Source organism: Apodemus sylvaticus, chromosome 4 (assembly GCF_947179515.1).
Source record: "Apodemus sylvaticus chromosome 4, mApoSyl1.1, whole genome shotgun sequence".
Taxonomy (NCBI): Eukaryota; Metazoa; Chordata; class Mammalia; order Rodentia; family Muridae; genus Apodemus; species Apodemus sylvaticus.
The window spans coordinates 29,723,945-29,745,538 of record NC_067475.1 but is presented as its reverse complement, the minus strand read 5'-3'; the positions used below and the strand labels follow the sequence as shown (position 1 = coordinate 29,745,538).

The window sequence follows — 21,594 nt, the reverse complement described above, 5'->3', positions numbered from 1 at the left end:
AGTGCACTGGATCGTGAAGCAGGGGAACAAACAAAGGAGATCTCCCATGGAGAGGAAAAAACACACAGCAAAAGTTGTCCAAAGGTGAGAGGTCAGTTGAGAGACTTGGATAACTATTGAGATGAGTAAATGCTCACAGAAGAATAAGAAGCAACCGTTCACGCTTGGAATGAGATGGTGGTGTTCCTAAAGTCACAGACGGAGGAGTGTTACTTTATTCTGCAGGAAACGGGAGGTTTCTGTAAGGCTATCGTGATCAGAATTACCATAGACATATGAAAGCTGTGAGGATTCTAGTGTGGTGGCTCATTCCGGGGGGGAAAGGGAGCAATCAGTTCAAGGTCAGACTGGACCTAGGCAACCATGATCTGTGTTCGTGATGGGAAGAGATGAACTTCGGTAACCAGCAGGTGCAAAGCAGATAGGCCTTGAACTAGGGCAAGGCCATCAACCATGCCTCTGGCCTTCTGAAGCCTCGGACGGATGACAGTCACCTATTCCTTTGCTGTGTCACCTATTCCTATACTACCCTGGGATGTGCTTCCAGTTTCCTTAGACAGTTCTCAAACGTCACCTTTGACACTCCTGCAACTGACCTATACTGAATGTTTGCTTTGGAGATTCCCTTGTTCAGCTCCCCCTGGCCTTCCATGGGGCATACTTGCCCTGTCCCTGTCAGCCTATTTATTATGACACTTAGGTGTGTTGACTAATTGTCCCTACTGTGGCTTCAAAGCGCACAGAAGAGGATGGGCAGAATGAAGAGAAAAGAGTGTGGAGGTTTCTTAAACCGGGACTTCAGACACAGCGTGCTTTCAAAGGGGAAAGAACTATGTTCATTTCTCTGAGAAGCAATGCACTTTCTAGAAAGCTTTCCAGTATTGCTTTCAGTGGATGGTTAATGGTTTATACTGAATGAAGGTTTTTTAAGGAAGTCCTCCGAACACGGTTCTCTGAGATATCTAGGCCCCACCATCAAGAAACGCAAGTTTGAAAAAAAAAGTTCATTTTAGAAAGAAAATAGCCCAGCACTGTTAAGATGGCTCAGCAGGTCAGGGTGCCTGCTACCAAGTCTGTCCTGGTAAGATGGCTCAGCAGGGAAGGATGCCTGCTACTACCACGTCTGATGACCGAGTTTGATCTCAAGGCCCTGCGGTAGAAGAGAACCATCATCAACTCCCACAAGCTTTCTCTGACTTCCACAGGCACCATGTCATGTGCGCATGCCCGGACATACATGAATAAATAAATACTTTTTAAAAAGATTGTTATTCTATTGATTATAACATTGTTATATATGAATGTAAACTAGATAGTCAAATCTTCTGAGGCACCCAGAATTTGATATTTACCTTTAAAAGTAGCATTACGTATCTGTTACATATGAGTCAAAGTGTAATTCCCTAGGATAACTGAAGATATGGAAAGGTAGCTTTTAAAAAATACCTGTAAACATAGTGTTTACTTGAAGGACACTTGATGGTACAGACTTGTAGCCTCCAGGTTGTATGACCTTTGACCTCTGACCAGCTGGTGGCCATCCATTCATGGTATTTGAGTGCCTTTTACAAAGGTTTTTTTTCTTTTTTCTTTTTTTTTTTTTTTTTGTCCTCTCTACTTTTTTATTTGCTCTCAGCAGGATGCCCTTGTCTTAGGTGCATCAAATGTACACATTCCAAGAGGTCAGGGCTGTTAATGCTTCTGCTAAGTTTGAAGACTCAGCATTTTAAAGAAAACTGCTGATTGCATTTCTACCTGAAGTAATCCGAGGTTACAGATTACCTGGCAGCTATTAAAAGTGGTAAAGTACACAACAGAGCTGACACAATCAATTACTTTCTTCAGAGAAAATTAAAACTGTTGACAAAATGTTTGATAACCCCTGCCCCATAACATCTGAGTTTTAGGTCTGGGATAGAAGTTGGTAAATATGCATCAAGTATTTATTATTCTCGATACATGTATATGGATAGATGGGGGCATGACTAATTTTGTTTAGGCCATGACAGGGGCCAGGATTAGAGAATTTCAAAGCGGGGGTGAGGGGGGGTGAGGGGGTTGGAGGGTGGGGGGTGGGGTGGGGGGCTGAGGAGTGGGGGGTGGGGGTGGGAGTGTGGACAAGGACTGTAATCACAGATCCTTAAGTCTGAACTGTGACCTCAGAGAGCAAACACCCAAAGGAAGGAGCAATGGAGAACAAGGGCGAAGACTTCCCAGTGTGAACAGGTGGAAGGGGGTAAGGCAGTGAGGGGAGTCTCACCCAGTGGGCGGGCCATGTCTTTGTAGACTATCCCTGAAGTACTTAGACAGCAGATGAGATCAAAGGAAGCCCCAGATAGATCCCAACAGACCAGCGGGGTGCTTTGGATCTCTGCTTTTCCATTTCCTTTTTGCCTTACTAGACAATGCCTTTTGGTTTTTATTTCATAGTGTAGGGTAAGTTAGCAATGGAAAATTACGTTTGCTATTCTCCTTGGCAGATAGGACTAACCAAAGGACTCAATTCTGCTTAATTTATAATATAAACAGAAGTCACTGAGTGGAGCCATTAGGATGCTACTTAGGGGAGCTTCTCAAAAATATGTGTCTGTGTTCCTGCTGGGACTGGAGAGCTACAGCTCTCTTCTGACCTCTGATTCTCTCTTGAGAATGAAAAAAAAGATAGAGAATTCCTAACATTAGCCCCATTCCTTCTGTCACTGTGTCACCCAGCCAAATACAACCCCCGACTGGTCTTGAACACCAGGCCCTGGAATATGAACCTTACCTGCTCTTATCAAGACAGACAAGAGTAGTTTGTTTTGCTCTTTTGGATACACAGTTAGAAATCCTATTAGTAACCTCTAGTATAGAAATAGAACACATTTTTTTTGTATCTACAATGCCACATACTCATGCAAGTATGCAAAGAGCTTCATTAATATATATATGTGTGTGTAATCAGAAAGCACATGCCCATTTTAAAAACTATACCAAATTAGTTCCCCATTTTTGTGTAAACTGGCCTACCTAGTAATAACTAATTCCATTGTAATGTGGCTTTCAAGGACTGGCAAAAGCTGTTTGCATAAACTATGCTACTCGGTGAATTGAGGCATCTGTCTGACTGAAAAGAAAGGATAGGTGGTCTGTTTTCATCTTGAAGTAATCTTCCTAACTGTCAACAAGGGATAATGCAGAGAGCCTGGAAGAAATATGCTACAGGTAATCAGAGAAGCCTGCCTGGGTTCTCTGATCTCTGTGTGGATCAGGAACAAGATAGATGGACCACATTTGACGATGTACAGTCCCAGCAATATTCACATGGTTTCAACTCAGTAATTAAGGTCTCATAAGGATCACTGATCTGATCCTTAGAGTTTTCTCCCTTCAAGATCAGTACACAGAGGTATTTCATGCTCAAAATGTGGCTCAATATTCCTGTCACATCCCTGGGGTCACTGAGTAACTGCTAAGTCATTGTTTTGACTAGAAAGAGAAACAAGACTCCACATTCAAGGCAAAAACAGTTCTTTGATACCCAGAGTCCATGTTTCTCACCTTTGAGTGCATTCTAAAATTTTACTCAGAGTCATCCTAACTGTTGCAGCTGGGATTCTGAAAGCTCAACAGTGCTTTCTTGTTCTGACAAGAATATTGATCTATCCAAAGCTAGGAGACAATTAATCTCAGTTATTAATTGTATAATGCTTCATATACAAGTGAATTATTTACGCTGGCCATCAAGGGCCAACGTCTGGCTTAATAAGGACAAGCTGAGATGCTAAGAGGACAGTTGTTCTGGAAAAGCAAGAGGACAAAGCCAGTCCAAGCTCTATCCTTGACAGGGATTTTCTTAATATAAGAATGTCTTTGAGTCCTGAGTGCCATCTGCCATGGTGTCATGCCTTCTCCTCCAGGTCATCTTCCTTAGGAACAAGGTGACAAAAGGCATTCAAGAGCAGAGAAGAGAGAACAGCTGTAAAACTGTCAGAGAGTTCCCATCATTTCCAGCCACTCCATGGACTGGATTTGGGTAGGTTTGGGGGTGGGGGGTGGGGGATGAAAATATGAAGAGAATCTTCATTTGCAAAGCACAGTTGACCTTGGAAAAGAAAACGTTGCTAAAAGCAACGTGAAAATCCTCACTGCTTATTAATAGAACCTAGAAGGAATGGAGGCAGAGTTTATAGAGAACTACTGGAAAGGGCCCTGAGCCATCACATATCACATGCAGAACAAAACCAACCAGGCAAGATCTCCAGAGGAAAACAACGCTCAGTTTGTCCCAAACATTGTGTTGACACTAGTCAATCATTCAGCAAGTTCAAAACATTAAATTCCTGCTGTAATTAAAAACAGTGTAAAAAGTACCCCTGGTTCTTATCTAAAAGGCAATCTAGTAAATGTTCTCCTGAATACTAAACTAAAAACCATTTCATGTGGCTGAATTTTTCCTTGTAAGGCAGGAAAGATGTGGCCATTGAGACTGAATCAGCTCAGGCTAAGTGAATTGACCGATTTCAGCAAAAATGTCTTGGTTCAGGCCAATGTTCAATCTGCTCCTCTGGTGGATTAAGAAAGAAGAGGAAGGCCAGTGTGTGAGGTAATTTGGAAATAGGAAAGAGAGGTTCTGACAAAGTGCTAAGCAGAGAGGAATGAGAGCTCTGAACGGTGTTCAAATGCATAGTGGCACTTAGTGACGTCTCTAAGGATAAATGCCTTGAAGAAACAGTCTACCATTCTTTCCCAAAGACTCTAAAGGAACCTGCTAGAGTATTTTAAAATACAATAATCTCTTTATTCTATTGCTCATTGTGTACTCTGAAGCTTTAATGAAGTATTGCTACATCTGAGGGGATTTTTTTTTTTTTGGCTTTTGAAAAAAATGACATTGCTATAATTAAAATTTCAACTAATAACAAACTATAGTCAAAGAAAGTCAAGATTGGTAAATTGATACACACTTAGAGAACAAAGTTAAATAAATAAAAATACCTTCCAAGAATTGTCTGGCAAGAGCTTGCTTCATTTTCTGTTTCTGGGCACATTGGATTCAGAGGCATTTCTCAAGTATTCCTTTCATCCCTTGCTAATTGCCTTTATTTCTAGAGAAGCCCAGAGGAAAGCAAGTGGCTGCGTATACATCCTTGCATCTCCAGCCAGCTTTTGTTTATCATAATCAAGCACTCTACCTTTGCACTTCAAAAATCTTTCTTCAGCTGGAGAGATGGCTCAGCAGTTAAGAGCACTGACTGCTCTTCCATGGGCCCTGAGTTCAATTCCCAACACCCACATGGTGGCTCACAACCATCTGTAATGAGATGTGATGCCCTCTTCTGGTGTGTCTGAAGAGAGTGACAGACAGTGTACTCACATTAAATAAATAAATAAATAAATAAATAAATAAATAAATAAAATTTAAAAAGCATTTAAAAAAATCTCTCTAGGTACTGGTGTCATTTTTCAGTTTGCTTGATATTTTGCTCCTGTGTTCATTGAGGCAGAGTGGAATTTAGGGCAAAGTCAAATCAGACTTTAAGAACATATGAGAAGCTGTCACTATTCATTTGGAAATGCAGACAGTTCTGTTTTCTCGTTACGTGGCTTTCTATAGCAGGATGCACAATGGAGCTTGGGTTTCTCTTTCTTCAAAGAGGGAGGCCATGGAAAGCTACAGTGTTTTTCCACAGAACAATACTTACAGAAGGTTGGAGATCTATGCAAAGCAAGCGGAAGTTGGCTTGGTGAGTTCCCCCTGGCCAGATCTGGCATGATGGGAATATTAAGAAGAGTAATGACCCAATGTATAATAACTGAGCAACAACAGCCCATGGGTTTGAAGAGATTACGAAAACAGAAGAGACTTGTCTCCTCGGAGAAGAGGCCAGGTCGTATGTAAGACATATGATGGAACTGTAAAAGCACAGCATCGTAAGCACCAGTGAAATGATGTGAGGAGTATCTACAAGCTACCAGGATGTGCAGGCTCAACTCACCCCACTGTGGGCCATCTACTAATTCACATCAAATGTTAGGAAGGTAAGAACACATAAAATGTCAGTAGTTACAGATGGAGTTCAGGGGTGTCCACTGACATCATTCGTCCTTTTCAATTTAAACTTTTTCAGGTTAAAAAAAAAACAGAGAGGGGGAGGGGGAGGACAAAAGGGGGAGGAGGAGGGGGGAGGATAAAGAGGAGGGGGGAGGGGGAAGAGGAGGGGGAGAGGGAACGGGCAAGGGGAGGGGGAGGAGGGGGAGGGAGAGAGTTTGACAATATGGATACCCAGATTGGCATTCTTTGAGAGCTCTTGCTCATTTTGCCATGTGCATTTATTTATTTATTTATTTATTTATTTATTTATTTATTTTGGTTTTTCAAGACAGGGTTTCTCTGTGTAGCCCTGGCTGTCCTAGAACTCACTCTGTAGACCAGGCTGGCCTCAAACTCAGAAATCTGCCTGCCTCTGCCTCTCCAGTGCTGGGATTAGAGGCGTGCGCCACCACCGCCCGACCATGTGTTTGTTTTTTTCCATAGGGGTTGAGTTCAGATAACAGCTGGAGAAATGAATGAACTCTAAAGATTACCCAGCTATCTTCTCTCAAAGAGAGATGAGAAGCTAAACATTCACCACATTGTCCTTTTCATTTCACTAAATAGAAAACTCGCGTGACTCATATCAAACTTATCCACAGGTTTACTGAGAGGATTGAGAGGAACTCTAAAGTGAAGTCCACAGAGCAACAGCCACCTCCACATCCTAAGTCTTCATTAAAACAGGGTGTTAGGATGGCAGAGAGGAGAAGACCTCTCTAAGACAAAGTACAAGAACTGTAGACATAAAAAATGAACAGGACTAATCCCTTGTCCTGGAGCAGTAGGTCTAAAGGAGAGATGGGAGCGAGCACAGACGTCTTGAGAATGAGAACCCAGGAGGGGCAGAGATTGTCATGTGAGTTCAGGACAGTTACAAACTATTGTAGAAAGCAGTGCAGAGCGATTCAAAGAAGACGTTTATATGACATCACACAGCACAGTGCAACAACCCATCAGGAAATAATGAAACACATTATAGTATTTCAATTAGCTTAAGCTCACTATATCTATTTTAGTTGAAGATTTGATCCTCTCTAAGGGGACACTGAGCTTATGGAGGTGCCATCACAAAGGACAGAAAAACTTTAATGTAGCCATCTTTTCCTTCTTCAGTAACAAAACTCCCTACGTTCAAAAGGTTTGCTAACATGTCAACATGTGACATGTGAAGCCACAGTCATCATTGCAAAAACTAAATCAGCGTTAGGACTATGCCTACGACAATATGATGTGGGATGTTGGCGATTTTGACTGTTTGGATCTCTTTTTTTAAAAAAAAAATATTAGTTGTTCCCACATTGACTGATAGAAAACCTTAGGCAGATCTTGATAACCTAAATGCCTATTTGTTCAATGGGTTAATTGAACTAGTTAAATTGGTTAAATGAGAGAGGGCACAATGATCCTTCTCCTTCCAGCGTGTGGACGTCAATCCAAGCCTAAGCCACCATTAGAGACCACAGTCATTAGATTGTGACTTTGGAATGGTGTTCTCCCTATATTCACTCATTGGCCCCTGTCATCTGGCTTGCCTGATCATCCTTGGCTGAGCTCTGGGATAGCATTCAAGCCATATCGTAATTCTTCCCCAACCACGAGCTTCGTCTCCAATCGCATACGGTGTCTGTTAAAGACTCATATCTAGACAGCCTTCAGGACTCAATGTTACCCTCACTATCTCCAGAATTCGCTTTAGTGACTTTTACTAAGTACAGCCCTCCTCGGAGCTTTTCTAAGTTTCTCTATATATATCTGTTATAAATCACAAATGCATACACTTACATATACATATTTCACAGTATATTTTAAGAGTTTTACAAATCTTGAGTTCTTTAAATATACAAAAGTTCCTTTGAAACACAACACAGTCTTCTGACAAAGACAGCCTTGACAGGTATACAAGGTGCTGAAAGAACACAGCACAATTTCTCCACATGGAGCTGGAAGACAGAAAGATGCCAGGGACTGTTTTCAGGATTGAGCACTGAATCTGAAAGGAGCAGAAATGTATCATGTGGGCAGGGGAGGGACTCAGAATGGACAGCAGCAAAACGCAAGGAAGGCACAGGAAGCAGCAGAGGCTCTGCATCTGAAAGGCCAGTGCAACAGGAAGAAGAGAGGAGAAAGAGAAAGAGAAAGAGAAAGAGAGAAAGAAAGAAGAAGGAAGGAAGGAAGGAAGAAGGAAGGAAGGGAGGAAAGATTATTCTCAGTGGAGTGAAACTAAATGTAAACTAAGTTCCTTTTTGAACCTTAAGAGAGTTAATGAAATATAGTTACAAGAGAGGCAGAGTAAAGATGTTCATTTACACAGAAAATTGTCTTTCCTAAAACTCTGCTCATTAAAATTATCTCCTACTTATTTTTGTTGTTGGTTTTTGAGACAGGGACCCTACAAAACCCTGCCTGGCCTGGAACGTGACACATAGACCCGTCTCTACCTCCCAAGTGCTGAGGTTAAATATGTGTGCTGCCAGGCCTGGCTCCTTCATAATCTTGATTCCTATAATATAGAAATCTCTATCCCTTCACATTTACAGGTGTACGTGGATGGCATGCTGCAGAAGCTGCCACTGGGTGTAATGGTGTCTAAAACGCTAGCTCACCCTCAGGGGCAAACACTCCAGCAGAAGAAATAACATTGGTCCACAAACCACCAGAGTAGCAGAGGGTGCATGAGCCAGGCTCCAGGCAAATGTAATCAGAGTGTAGAGAAGGGACAGAGGTCAGCTGTGACAGTAAGGACAGCACACAAAAGTGTGGTGCGATCGGAGGCTTGACTGAGTTAGGAAGGCAAACAAAGGCCAAAAGCGACCCCGCCCGTCCTTCCCAGCAACCACTAGCTTTCCTCCAAACATTCATCTATAATTAGAAATGCTAGGGACATCAAATAGAAGAGGCTAACGGGGGAAAGAGAATCTGCTTATAGAGGATGACATTTTTTCCACACTTGATATAAAGAGATACTGAATCATTGCTTCCATTCAAATGTGGGCCAAAGGGTGAACTGGAAGGCATGTTTACACCAACCCGACAAAAGCTTTTAGGAAACACTTCAGCAAATAGGATATGATTTTTGCCTATGGCACATTCTTCGACCTCAAGATGATCCTCTGTTAGGCATTTGTGACAATGGCCAAACTGGCTGGAAAGGTCCCAGGGCAGGAAAGAAGATAGAAGTAGTCAGTGGTAGGGGACCCAGGATCCCCCTATGGCCGCCAGACTCTGGACGACAACAAACTTTCCCATTTCAAAGTCTCACAAGTGTTCCACTTTTAACACGGCCCAAACTGTTGTTAACATCTGCACCTTCACCCGTGCTCTCTAGTTCTCCAAAGAACACACGGGAGACTTTTGAGTCCTCCTTGATTCGTTCTTCTTGATTCGTTCTTCACTCTCTTCCACCACAGCCACGTTGTTGGAATGAGTACGCGCCAGTCCCTGCGCTCCGTGTTCTGTAAATATCTTCTCATTTAATCCTTACTTAAAATTCCAGCGAGGTAGGAGTCTTATCTGCCTTTTGCTAAAATGAAGTTGTACTCAGAAAAGATCCTCAGGAAACCCAGTCCCACCACTGCCTTCATGCTGTGAGTCCCCATCCATTCTGTTTGGGAATTTTTTCAGTACCTCACTTCCTTTCTATTCCCACAACTACTTACAAGTCTAGTTTCACCTCACATTGTAAAAACTCCAGCTCTGAACCTCAAATAGTTATTCCTTAAACTGCCAAAGAGGAAGTTCCAAAATTAGCCCCAAACCTCAAATGTCTGCACGCGCCAGGCATTGGCCCTGAATAAAGCTGGTGAGTTTGGGTAAAACGGAGCGCGCGCATGCTCCTTGCATCCGGGCTGCGGCTTAACACACTCTAGCCCACGGGGTTCCCTGAAGCAAAGCCAAGTTATCGATTTTCAACACTGTCTGTGAAATCCACGTTTTCTGTGCAACACTGACAATTTTAAAAACAAGCTAAAACATCCTGACCAGAAAGAAAGTCACCTTTAGGTTAGGTTTGGCTCATCAGCACCAGCTCATAAGGTCTAAAGTCGTTGCAATGTCCTTGATGAAAGTTGTTACCATGGTCCTGTATTGCCCTGTGGTCAAGGCTAATCTACTTAGTATGACATCAAAGGCTCCTGAGACATCCTCCTTGCTTCTCTTATCAGACATCATTCAAGCATTTCCCCCACTGCTGGACTGGGGTGCTTACACTTCCTGGAATGTGCTCATTTTGGCTTCTGAGATCTTTGTGCAGTTTTCTGTTTTCCAAAATTGTCCTTCACTTGCCCTACCCACAACAACTTAGCTGAACCATCACTCCTGGTCTGTGTCTGACATCATTTACATCACATTACAATGCCTCTCTCTCATCCAGTGCTACCATAAACCTTAACCACTGACGCTGAGCGGAACTCAAGATCAAGCGTCTAATTCTATACTGAATATTGAACAGGTGAATGAACTGAACACTGTGGAGCCTACGGACCTCTCACTGCTCCTAATCAGAAGGGATAGATTCTTCCCCCGAGCTTCCTCAACTCTTCTTAAATTGTCATTTATTGTTATTGGGGGAGGGGAGCCACACACGTGAGGGCATGAGTGCCGCGGTATGCATGCGCATGCGCAGTCAATTCTTTCCTGTCTATAAAGATTCTGGGAGTTGACCTCAGATCACCTGCCAGCGGGCATGTGCCACGGAGCCATCCTGTCTGACCACCCTCAACACTTCATCCCTAACTTTTTCCTATGTTAGAATTATAAAAGGAATAAAGACCAAAATCTTACATGACTGAGTTCCTTAAGAGCGAAAGTCCATGCTCTGTTCATCTCTGGGCACCCCTGGCTCCTAACTTTAGCTCCTGGTAGATCACAGTAACCGTAAATGCTAAGGTTACAGAAAACAACCCTACTTTATTCTACTTATTTCAAGTGCAAGCACGCACTGGGAACCAACCAAAACCATTCCACTGAGGGCTTTATGCAAAGATATTCACAACAAGGAGAAAGAAGTGGTGCCAACCAAAGACAGAACTCCAGCAAAGGGCTTTATTGTAGCAATGAACAACTAGAGAAATGTCTTACTTCCTATCAACTCTTGCAAAAGATGGGAAATGAAAGGCAATTTAAACATGTTAAGCTCTTCACCCCACACTGCAGGGAAACACAGCTCAGGGCTCTGCTTGTGCTCTATGTGTGGACAAACACATTCATCATGAACTGCATAAGCATTAGTTGACATGTCAGTGTGGACAGGAGAAATATCAGAGGTGCCACCCCTAGATCAAAAGCTGCAGACGGAGACTACTGAGAGAGGGAGAATCAGTCCTTTCCTCGGAGGAGCCCCCTAAATGGCTATCCAATATCAAGTGGTTGGCCTTAAAACCATACACATACAAGCAACACTAAATGGACCCAGTCAGTTGTATTTATAAAGTTATTTGCATATACATATGTAAAATAATTAAAGAAAGAGACCAGCAATATGGTGGGTGGGGGGTGAGAGAGGTTAAAAGAAGAAGAGAAAAATGCAATTATGTCTTACTTAAAGAATTTAAACAGGAAAATTTTCTTGATTGTTGGAACTGACAGTCCATACCTGTAATCCCAGCCTTTAGGGTGAAGGAGGTCAAGGCAGGAGGAGTCAGAATTTGACGTCAGCCTGGACTACTGGGAGAGATTGTTTAAAGCTGACCTGGGGGTACATAGAGACAGACACCCGACTACCTGATAGGAAAGGGGGAGGGATAGAGGTTGGGCAAGGGAAGGGGAAGAGGAGAAAGGAAAGGAAAGAAAAAGAAAAGAAAAGATAAGGAAAGAAAAGAAAAGAAAAGAAAAGAAAAGGAGAAAAACTGTTCCTTAGCCAACAGTCTACTTATGACCAGAAACTCACCCAAAAAATGTACTATTAATTTTTTCACTAAATGTTCTGATTGAAATCCTACCTTTGAACTGTCTCCAGGGCCACGAGACACCTCCTGCAGCATCCATGTTATGTTGCCTCCTTAGAACCAAGTGCACTTTGTAATTTGGTATTACATCACCCAAATTGTTCACTGACGTAGTGAAGGTCTTGCTAAGAGACTTTACTCAGTGCACAAATGTTTTAATCAAGGGATCCTTTTGCACCGGAGGTATGGTCAATATATGGCTTGATACTTGATACAATAAAAATATTTCTTACCTGAATTGTTCCACGGAGAATTAAAAAACACAAGCATAATTCCCACAGGTTAGTGACGGGTGGGCGTTAGTAATCTCACTGGGTAGACTTTACGTCTATATACATTTGCTTCTTTAAACATTAAAAGTTTAAACTGTCTTTTAGGTTAGAGTGGAGGTCAGTGTATTAGATTTGTAAAATAAGAGGGAGAAGTAAAAATTGAAAGGGAAAAGTTTAACCTAACAACTCAGTTAAAGTTAGAATAGCTAAAAGGGAAAACACACAAAACAAAATACCCCACTTCTCTGCGGAATAGTTTCCCCCAAAACCAAGTAATGTTAAGCCTTCCTTGTAGCTTTATAAAGTATCGTTTAGATGTTATGGCCGTCGAGACATAGATTAGCCAAAATTATGTCAAGAAAGATGTTCCTCTAACCTTTGAGCTGGCACCTTATCCTTGCTAGTCTCTGCCTTAAGACGTAGAAAGCTGCAAAACAAATGGCCAAAAAAAGAAATTCCAGATCTTTTCTCTGTAAGGAGGCGGGGCTCTGGTATGACCAGCTTGTTACATTCCGGGAGACTTACACACATTCAACTTTCAGTGCTTTTCTGAAACAACAAAAAAAAAATCTAGGACATGTTTAAAATAGTAATATTTTAGTCATCATTTGGTTATTAGAAAACATTTTGTAACAAAAATATTAAGCAATAATTGAAGCTATGCTATTCTTCTATAGTCCAAGTTCTTCTCAAAACATTTTTAAACATTTTTTAGTGTGTGTGTGTGTGTGTGTGTGTGTGTGTGTTGGGGGACAGGCCATTACAGGTGTACCACAGTGTAAACATGGAGATCAGAAGTTAACTTGTTGGAGCTGGTTCTCTCCTTCAGCCGTGTGGGTCCCAGGGACCAAACTCAAGTCCCCAGGGCCCACAGCAACTATCTAGCCAAAGAGCAACAGTGACAGCCACCTGTTTTCCAAAGTCTAATGAAATATTTCAGAGCTTTTGCAACACTGTATCTTTTCCAATATTTCATGTTCAAAACACTGATTGTGGGTTTCTAGAGTTAGTATCCTTTTATGTAAATCAGTTTTGGATAAAGCAACTGAAAACAAAAATGACCAACTTTGGCTTAGTCGGTACCCAGGCTGGTAGCTCATCCCGTCGTGACAGGCTGGTAGCTCATCCCGTTGTGACCGGTCACTTACCTTTTTCTCATACAACGCGTGCTCCCTTTTCTTTTTCAGCTTTGGGAAAAAACACATTAAAGTTTGTCCTCTTCCCTTTTGCGCCTCTGTCTTCTTGCATGGCTGCTTCGGTTGTCAATAGCAACAAGAACTAACTGTGAAACCTCAGCCATGTTGCTTGGAGATGCATTACTATCCAGTTCAATGAAAGTTAAGGGAAGAAACCCAAAACACTACAAACAATGGTCAAAGTTGGACCAGCCTAGAGTCCTGGGGTGGGAGAAGAGATGGTTTGAATACATCTCTCTCTTGATGAATGCCTTCCCTCTTTCAAACAGAAATCACCCACTTTAACATATAATCATTTTGTATATTTGTCTGATTTGCAGGACTGGTTTGACATGATCAAAGCAATAAATTAGCCATTTATCCAGAATGATTACAAAGTATTATTGAAAGCAAACGTTATATGCATTTTACAGATTTTTGTTTCATTGCTTATATATGTGATTTCTGTGCGTGCATGTATGTATGCATGTGTATTGTGTGCATGAGTATGGGTGTGTGCATGCCAGTGTAAGCATATGCAGAGGCCGGAAGAGGACACTGGGTGTCTTCCTCTGTCATTCTTCGCATTACTGCCCTGAGATAGAGTCTCTTACTGAACAAAGCTGGTCCTCTTGGCGAGGCTGGCCAGCACACTTCCTCCTGAGATCTGCCTATTTCTGCCCCCTAATGATGCTGGAATTATATAAGGACATGCCTGGTTTCTTGTTTTAATGGGTGCTGAGGATTCAAACTCAGGACCTCCTGGTTGGACTTAACCCACCCATCTGTCTCCCCAGGCCTGATTTGCTAGATTTTTTTTTCATGTTTGTTGTTTATAATTTGCATTTTGTTTTCATTGCCTTTAATTTTAAAATAAGTCACCATATGTTGACAGAGATCTATTTGTTTAAATATAATAGTGAAATACACCAAGTATCATCTAAAGAACTACTGAAAATAAATCAAAACATAAAGAACATTCTGGATAGCATATTTAGGAGTTGGATTTATGGCCATGATTATGCAAGAGAAACAAAATGTAAGAGAATACTATTTCTTTAATATATCCCATAACCAACTTTGAATAATTTATCTGAAAAAATATTTTAAATTATTTTAAACAAAGGTAAATAGGTCATTAAAGGATAGAAAACACCATTATTTACAAGCTGTCTCAGTACCACACAACCCAACAGTTCTGTATATTCTATTTCTTATAATAGCTCAAGGTTGGGTCACGTTTTTCTTAGTTAACATGAGGTAACCTGGAAATACTTGATTTAGTATATTGATAGGTATCAGTATGCAGACCTCTTAAGTCTTCTAGCTTCAATCTCAGCCCATGTCTCACATTCTAAAATTCACATTTTAAAACCCATATAAAACATCTTTTTTAAGTTAAAGAGATATTAAACATGGGATAGATAGATGGCTTACAGAGAGTTTCTGGGGTCTCATCTTTCCTGATGGGCAAGGACATTTTCATAGGTAACCTACAGTACAAGTTTTGAAAAGTTACCAAAAAAAATATATATTCCGTGCATGTGCTCTGTGTCTCAGTGCAGTGTGAGGAGCCCTGAAAGCTCTCCCACTCTTCTCCTGATAATTTGTTCCTCCATAGCTATTGTATAAAATGGCCATGGGCATCAAATAGATTCAATATGGCCCACAAAGTCACCACTTTGTAGTTCAGGACTCAGTCATCTTCCCTGCCTCTGTTCATCTGAGCCTTCTGATAATTCACACTTTACTACAAAATTAATTAGCACGTGGATAAGTTTATGAAACTCTTACCCACTAAATAAACTGCTAAGTGATTAGCTTCTCTTGCCTGCTGAGCACAGCTTTGTGGATTTGGAGACAGTCCTGAGGTTCGGACAGTGTTAACGAGGAAGGGGAGATGTGGTAAAGTGTGTACCTAGCATGTGTGTGAGCCCTGGGCTTGATCTCCAACTATGGAAAACAATCTTCAGAGCCATGCGTGGTGGAGTGCCCTTTTAATAGCAGCATTCTGGAAGAAGAAGTAGAAGGATCGCAAGCCTGAGGCCAGCTTCGACTCCGTGGTGGGAACAGCAAGGACAGAAAGAAGGAGGATGCGAGGAGAAGCCAGACAAGGGGTAGGGTGTAGAACCTGAAGGCAGTAACCCCACCATCACGGTGCAGATCTGCTTGCCTGCAGTTTAATTTACTATAAAGCACCATGAGCTATTCAACTGTCAGGCCGCTTAAATCCTTTGGAAAGAAACAATTAAGTACTACACTTTGAGATGGCTGGCACAGTTAACACACAAGGTAGACTGAGGCACAGCACTACTTAAACATGTGGCCCAATGGGCCAGGGGCCAACTCCTCACAGTGGCAGCTGCGAGGGACAAGCACGAGAGGGAAAGGAAGACATGTCATGTCACCCTTGAGCGACCTGCCAAATCCTAACCACCAGCCACAAAGGCTACCAACTCTCAAAAGCTCTCCAGATCCAACCTTAAACTATATAGTTCTCATTGTCAAAGACTTGGCTTTAATGTGGGAAAATCTTTTCACAGCCAATTAGTGAACTTGGCACAGTCACACACAAGCACGCAGGCTGGCAGACAGCAGAACGCAGGAAGTTAAGAAGCCAGGAGAGCCGTTTTCAGGAGGCTCCTTCATGACTATTAAAGATAAGGAATTCATTAGCTCAGAGAACAGAGCACTTAGCAAACGTATACATTGTATCTTTGTAATTTTATACTTTTCTTTCCTAAAAATAACTGTGTTAGAACTCAATTTTAAATGAAAAAATGAAACAACATATTAATACCTAGCCATATGTAGATAGATACTAAGATAGGGTGAATAATTTAATTCACTAATGAATTTTAATTCCAATCTGAAAAACTCTCGAAATACCAAACAATGTAGAAAATCTAAGTATCCAGTAAAAAAAAAAATGTATATATATGTATATGTGTGTGTGTGTGTGTGTATACATAAGTATAGGCCAGTAGAGAAGTTACTAAAGAATTTTGGGTTGTGGGAAACTTATGTTTAGGAAGTCTAAGGGCTGGAGGGAGGGCTCAGTGGTTAAGAGTGCATGCTGGTCTTGCAGGGGACCTGGGGGACTCCCAACATCCACACAGAGTTGCTCATGACAACCTGCAACTGTAGTTCCAGGGGACCCAGGACAGTTTTTCTAGCCATTGCAGGTACCTCAGTGTACACTCGTGTGTATGTGCCTACCCCCTACCTCTTCCCATACCCATACATACTTTTAAAAATTAAAAACTGGGGCTGAAAAGATGGCTCACCAGTTAAGAGCACTGGCTGTTCTTCTAGAGGGCCCAGGTTTGATTGCGGCACCTACACCGCGGCTCACCACCTTCTGCCACTCCAGTTGCAGATCTGATCCAGAACCTCTTCTAGCCTACGTGGACACCAGTCATGGACAAATTGCCTAGTCAAACACGCATGCAAAACACTCATATATTCTATTATTTGTATATAATAAAAATAAACGTTAATTTTTTATAAAAAGAAAATTTATAAAAGAACATAAAGGTGGGTGGATACGTAGGAAGGATCTGAGAGTAACTGGGTGAAGAAAAAAAATGTGATCAAAATATATTGTATAAAAAAGTTTTTCAATTAAATAAAAGAAAAAATTTTATGCATGGAACTTTTACTGTCAGTTTAGCAACACGTGCCTTTTAGCATTCAGGGAATTCATTGAAATCGGGTTTAACATTTAGCATTTACGACAATAAGACTAAAGGTTGTCGGGGCTTGCAGTTTTGTTGGGGTTTTTTTTTTTTGGTTTGGTTTTGACAGTCTCTCTGTGTAGCTCTGGCTGTCCTGATCTCGCGCTATAGACCAGGATAGCCCAAACTCATGGAAATCTGCCTGCTTCTGCCTCTCGCTTACTGGGATCAATGATGAACATCCCCATGACTAGGAAAAAGGACACTGACTTCACAAAGTAGATATTAATCTAAGAATTGCTGAGTATTTTTTCTTTCTTTTGTGTATACTAGCACAAATTTAAACTCTGACAAAATAGCTCCTAAAGATTCAGAGCCCATGGATAACATCTACTAGGGAAGGCAACCCTGACCCACCATAGGATCTGATCTCTGATCATGTTTTAGCAGGGAAACAGCCAGAGAAACTGGAAAAAGTCTAGAGAATTTATGTCATTAATCCACAGAATGGGTAGAGAGATCCTGACCACATTAAGTATTTGGCTTTAAATTATATTGACAAAAATCATCTATATCAAATCCTTAGCTACAAATCTTCATTTCCTGAAGCTTTGCACCAACCAATGCTAGCCCTGACTTTAGTATAAAAAGCTCCATTGGCAAGTGAGGCTATTTGTTCTCTAGAAGCAGCTACCATATTCTAAAGCTAAAAATAATTTTGATATTTGTGTCTACCTTCCTCTAGCAGAATGCTATTGCTTTTGCAATTTTATCAGGATAAATTAAAATTCAAATTCCTTATAAAAAGGTATGTAATGAACGAACAGAAGATGTCTGTGAATATTTACCACACATCATAATAACTCATCTGGGCTGTAATACATGCTGCCTTTAATGGGAACTTTATTATGACCATAATTGCTTTTGTAATTACATATTACATATAAGTAAGAAAATAAAAAACCTAAAACAATGTTATAGTACATTAAAGTAGAAAATTATGTTTGACATTACTCAACCAAATTGGTGTTACTTAACCAAATGCCAATATCATCTACTTTTTCAGTAAGTACAATTTCTTTTCTTCTTGTCCTGATCTGTTTGTAGGAAAGGACTAGTAACCACTTTAGACAAATGCAACTGAGTTTTACCCCCAGTCTAAACTGTCTTGACTAGCCACCATTTTTGGAGGACAAATCTTTCATTGGTTGTCATTGAGTAGAAAATACTAACTCCTCAGTTCTCCGGGGCTGTTCAAGGCAAGAATCCAAGCAGCTCGGTTTGCTGCTTCGTGTCTGGGGATCTCTGCTTCTCCTAAGGAGACAGGGGTCTGCCTGGATCAGTGCCCTCTCAGAACACGCTCCATCTTTTTGTTACTATATGGGCTTTTATGATGTTGGTTTGTTTTCACAGTGACAGAGAGAACTAGTGAAGGAAGGAGACATGGAGGAAGAGAAAAGGAAGATAAATTTCTTATAGAGTATACATGTACCAGGATTTCAGGTCCCATTGTCAAAGGACCTGGGTGAGAAGCCCATGTGAATCAGCCTTGCCCCACGCTACCATAAAAGGTGAAAACTCAGGCGTCATTTGGGTTCCAGACTATTGTATACTCAGTCCATCCCTCTTGCTCTGCATCTAGTCTAGTCAAACCTAAGTAGTTTATATAGAGAAGCCCTGTGTAAGGTCCAGACAGCCTAGGAGATCAAGCAGGCTTCAGAGAACTCCTCTGTCCACCCGTATGAAGCTTTGAAGAAATGAGCTTAGTCAAGAAACCAGGACAGTTCCTCGCTTCAGTGGCCATTAAGCATGCAGTGGTACAAGGCGGGTAAAGCGTGCCTGGGTATAATATCTGTGTTTGTCTCTTTACCCAAAACCATAGTTCAAATGGCTGACTAGTGAGATGGTGATGAGTTATATGCTGATACCTAACGAGTACATATTAGTGTAAGAATTTCCCACTGATTTCTTCCCAGCACCTATTTATAGTGGAGCCCCCATTCCCTCCCCACACTCACCCACAACGCTCACCTCCTGCTCCCTGTCTCCCACTTTTTACTTAAATATTTCCTACTCTTTAAATAATGATTGAAAAGGATTTGAAACGCACCATTTTCCAAACAAGAGAGGACATAAACAGATAGGAATAAGGAGTTCAATCTATTCATGTTTTGAGGCATCTTCAGAGGGACCAAATGTAGAAAGTAACTGAGGAGAAGAAAAAAGTCTCCTTATAAAACCAGCCATAATTTATTCTGTTTTAAAGTACATTTTTATAAAGAAAATGCACAGTAAAATGAAGGCTCTCTTAAGGTAGAAACAGGATGCCACTGTAGAGATGTCCCATACTTAGTTGTGTAGGAACATTCAACATATAGTTTAGTAGTGGTGTAGACAGACGGACATCCAGATAGTCATTATAATATATCTTGTAAAAACACAATCCTGAAAACTACCTTCATGCATATAAGTGGGAGATTATTATTGAACGTCTGTATCATAGCAAACTGTGAAGCCATTTAAAAGACTGGGTCAAGTTTACATGGTCCTGTAAGGACTGGTCCTTAAACACTTTTGTAAAGGTGCAGAAGTTTTAATTGATGCTACTGCTATACAGAAAGTGAAAATATTAAAACTATTTAGACATCTCTGCAGCGATTAGTAAGAAACAATGATTGTCTACCAGAGACTAGAACTTAGTTCAAGAAAACATAAGGGTAACAAATACGTACCGTTCCTGCAGCTCCAGGGGGCTTTCTCTCCCTCCCTCTTGCCCTCCACGCCTCCTTCTCAATTTTTTACTTAAATATCCATTTCTTCACTTTTTTTAAACAAAAGATGCATTATGTAAATACCTTAACCAGAATAGGCAAGAGAAAATGTAAATCCACATCCCCACAGCCTTAGCATTTTGATCAGTGCTTTTGGTCTTCTGTCATAATGTGTCCCCAGATAGCATGTGTCCCCAGATAGTATCCCACTGTCGGCGTCTACTCCTCCCTCATACATAACAGATCCAGTAACACAGCACTCACCACAGGTATGTTGACTTAGGGCTGAAGTTGAAAGATAATAAGAGCGGTTCTTGAAATGGTATGTGAATCTTTCTTACAAATGGAAAAGAACTCTATATTCATAAAACTAGACAATATAATGACTGCAGACCAGGAGATTTTGGCAAATGGACAAATTTCAGCCCATTCTGCTGCCAGCAGTCAGAGGTCACTGGTCTATGGAGAAACATTAAAGTAGGATCAGACTAATGCCAGGCTTCCTTGGAAGAAAGTAAAGAGGAAAACATCTGAAGATCAAGCAACAAGCAGCAGGTCAGACTCTGTCCAGTGTAACCAACTGAGAAACCACTCTCCCACTGACCAAAGCTAAGGGTTCAGATGCCTTTCGGACAGACACGGAAATTTGCCTACATATTAGAAGACTGCAACTCAAGAGTTTTTCAGCATTATGATCAAGGCTATTTTAGAAGCAGTACACGCATCTAGGAGTAGAGGACTGCTTAATTAATTACAGGCCTGCAGCACAGTGGAATACTTGGAATCCGTAAGGACGCCTTTCCCATACAGATGATACGAAAATGGCTTGAAGACTTTCTTCGAAGAAGGCACAGGGCAGTTTATCTACTAGGCTGTATTTATACAAAGCAGGTGGGTGGTAGGGGAGACAGAGAAGTTATCCAGAATATGAAAAATATCTTTGAATGCTACACAGGGCTACCTGGTAACACTTTTGTCTCTGAGGAATGGTTATCTCAGGAAGTGAATACATTTTCCTTTCTAAATAAATTCTTAAATGAATTTATGATCCATTATGATTCTTAAATGAATGGGGGAAGCAGTAAAAGTCTACATACAACTGAAAGAAAAAGGCACCCTCTGTTCAGTAGCATATAAACTAAATTTGGAATGATACAGAGAAGATTCATGCAGCCACTGTGCAAGCAGGACACAGGAATTTGTCATACGTTTTAGAGTTTTTGCATCTATTTCTGCATTCATGTGACTTTATAAACTTGTAGTAAGTTTTAGATGAAGAAAAGGCAAAGCCACCTCTATATTGTAGAGGGGACAGTAAGAAAGGCTGGGTCAACAGAGTCTGCTTTCCTTCCCCCTCCCCCACCGCGGGGAAGGTCCTATCTCTGTGTTGACTACTATTCCTTATTTATCTAGGGTGATCATTCAACATCACTGATCACCTCAAAGCAGCTGGCTTGGCTTGAACTGTACAGAGCTCGAGTCTGGCAGATAGAGAGCAAGCACCAGGTAGGAATGGTGGGCAGGGCACCCTCCCTGGAGGGCATCTGGGGAGAAAGCACACCTGCTGTGAACAGATGAGCCAGCTTCTGAGCAGCAGGCACCACACTACTCCTTGGTCTCTGTGCACAAAGCTTGTGTGTGTCCAGCAGTGTGTTCCTGTGGCGGGGTGTGAGGACAGGCC

The 21,594-nt window shown here is 41.4% G+C and overlaps 1 protein-coding gene and 1 non-coding gene across 6 annotated transcripts in view; one reads left to right on the top strand and one right to left on the bottom strand.

The window, feature by feature from the left end:
- Npnt (nephronectin) overlaps positions 1 to 21,594 on the bottom strand; it is a 67,442-nt gene that overhangs the window by 36,417 nt on the left and 9,431 nt on the right. For 2 of the 5 annotated variants that reach the window (XM_052179219.1, XM_052179221.1), the window contains exon 3: positions 12,667 to 12,717. The exons of the other annotated variants lie outside the window; for them this stretch is intronic. In XM_052179219.1, coding sequence (XP_052035179.1) covers positions 12,667 to 12,717 — 51 coding nt within the window. The remainder of the gene's footprint in view (positions 1 to 12,666; positions 12,718 to 21,594) is intronic. 5 annotated transcript variants of the gene reach the window in all.
- Positions 21,028 to 21,134, top strand: LOC127683849 (U6 spliceosomal RNA). The gene has a single exon (XR_007977642.1). It is a non-coding gene; the product is annotated as a U6 spliceosomal RNA (small nuclear RNA).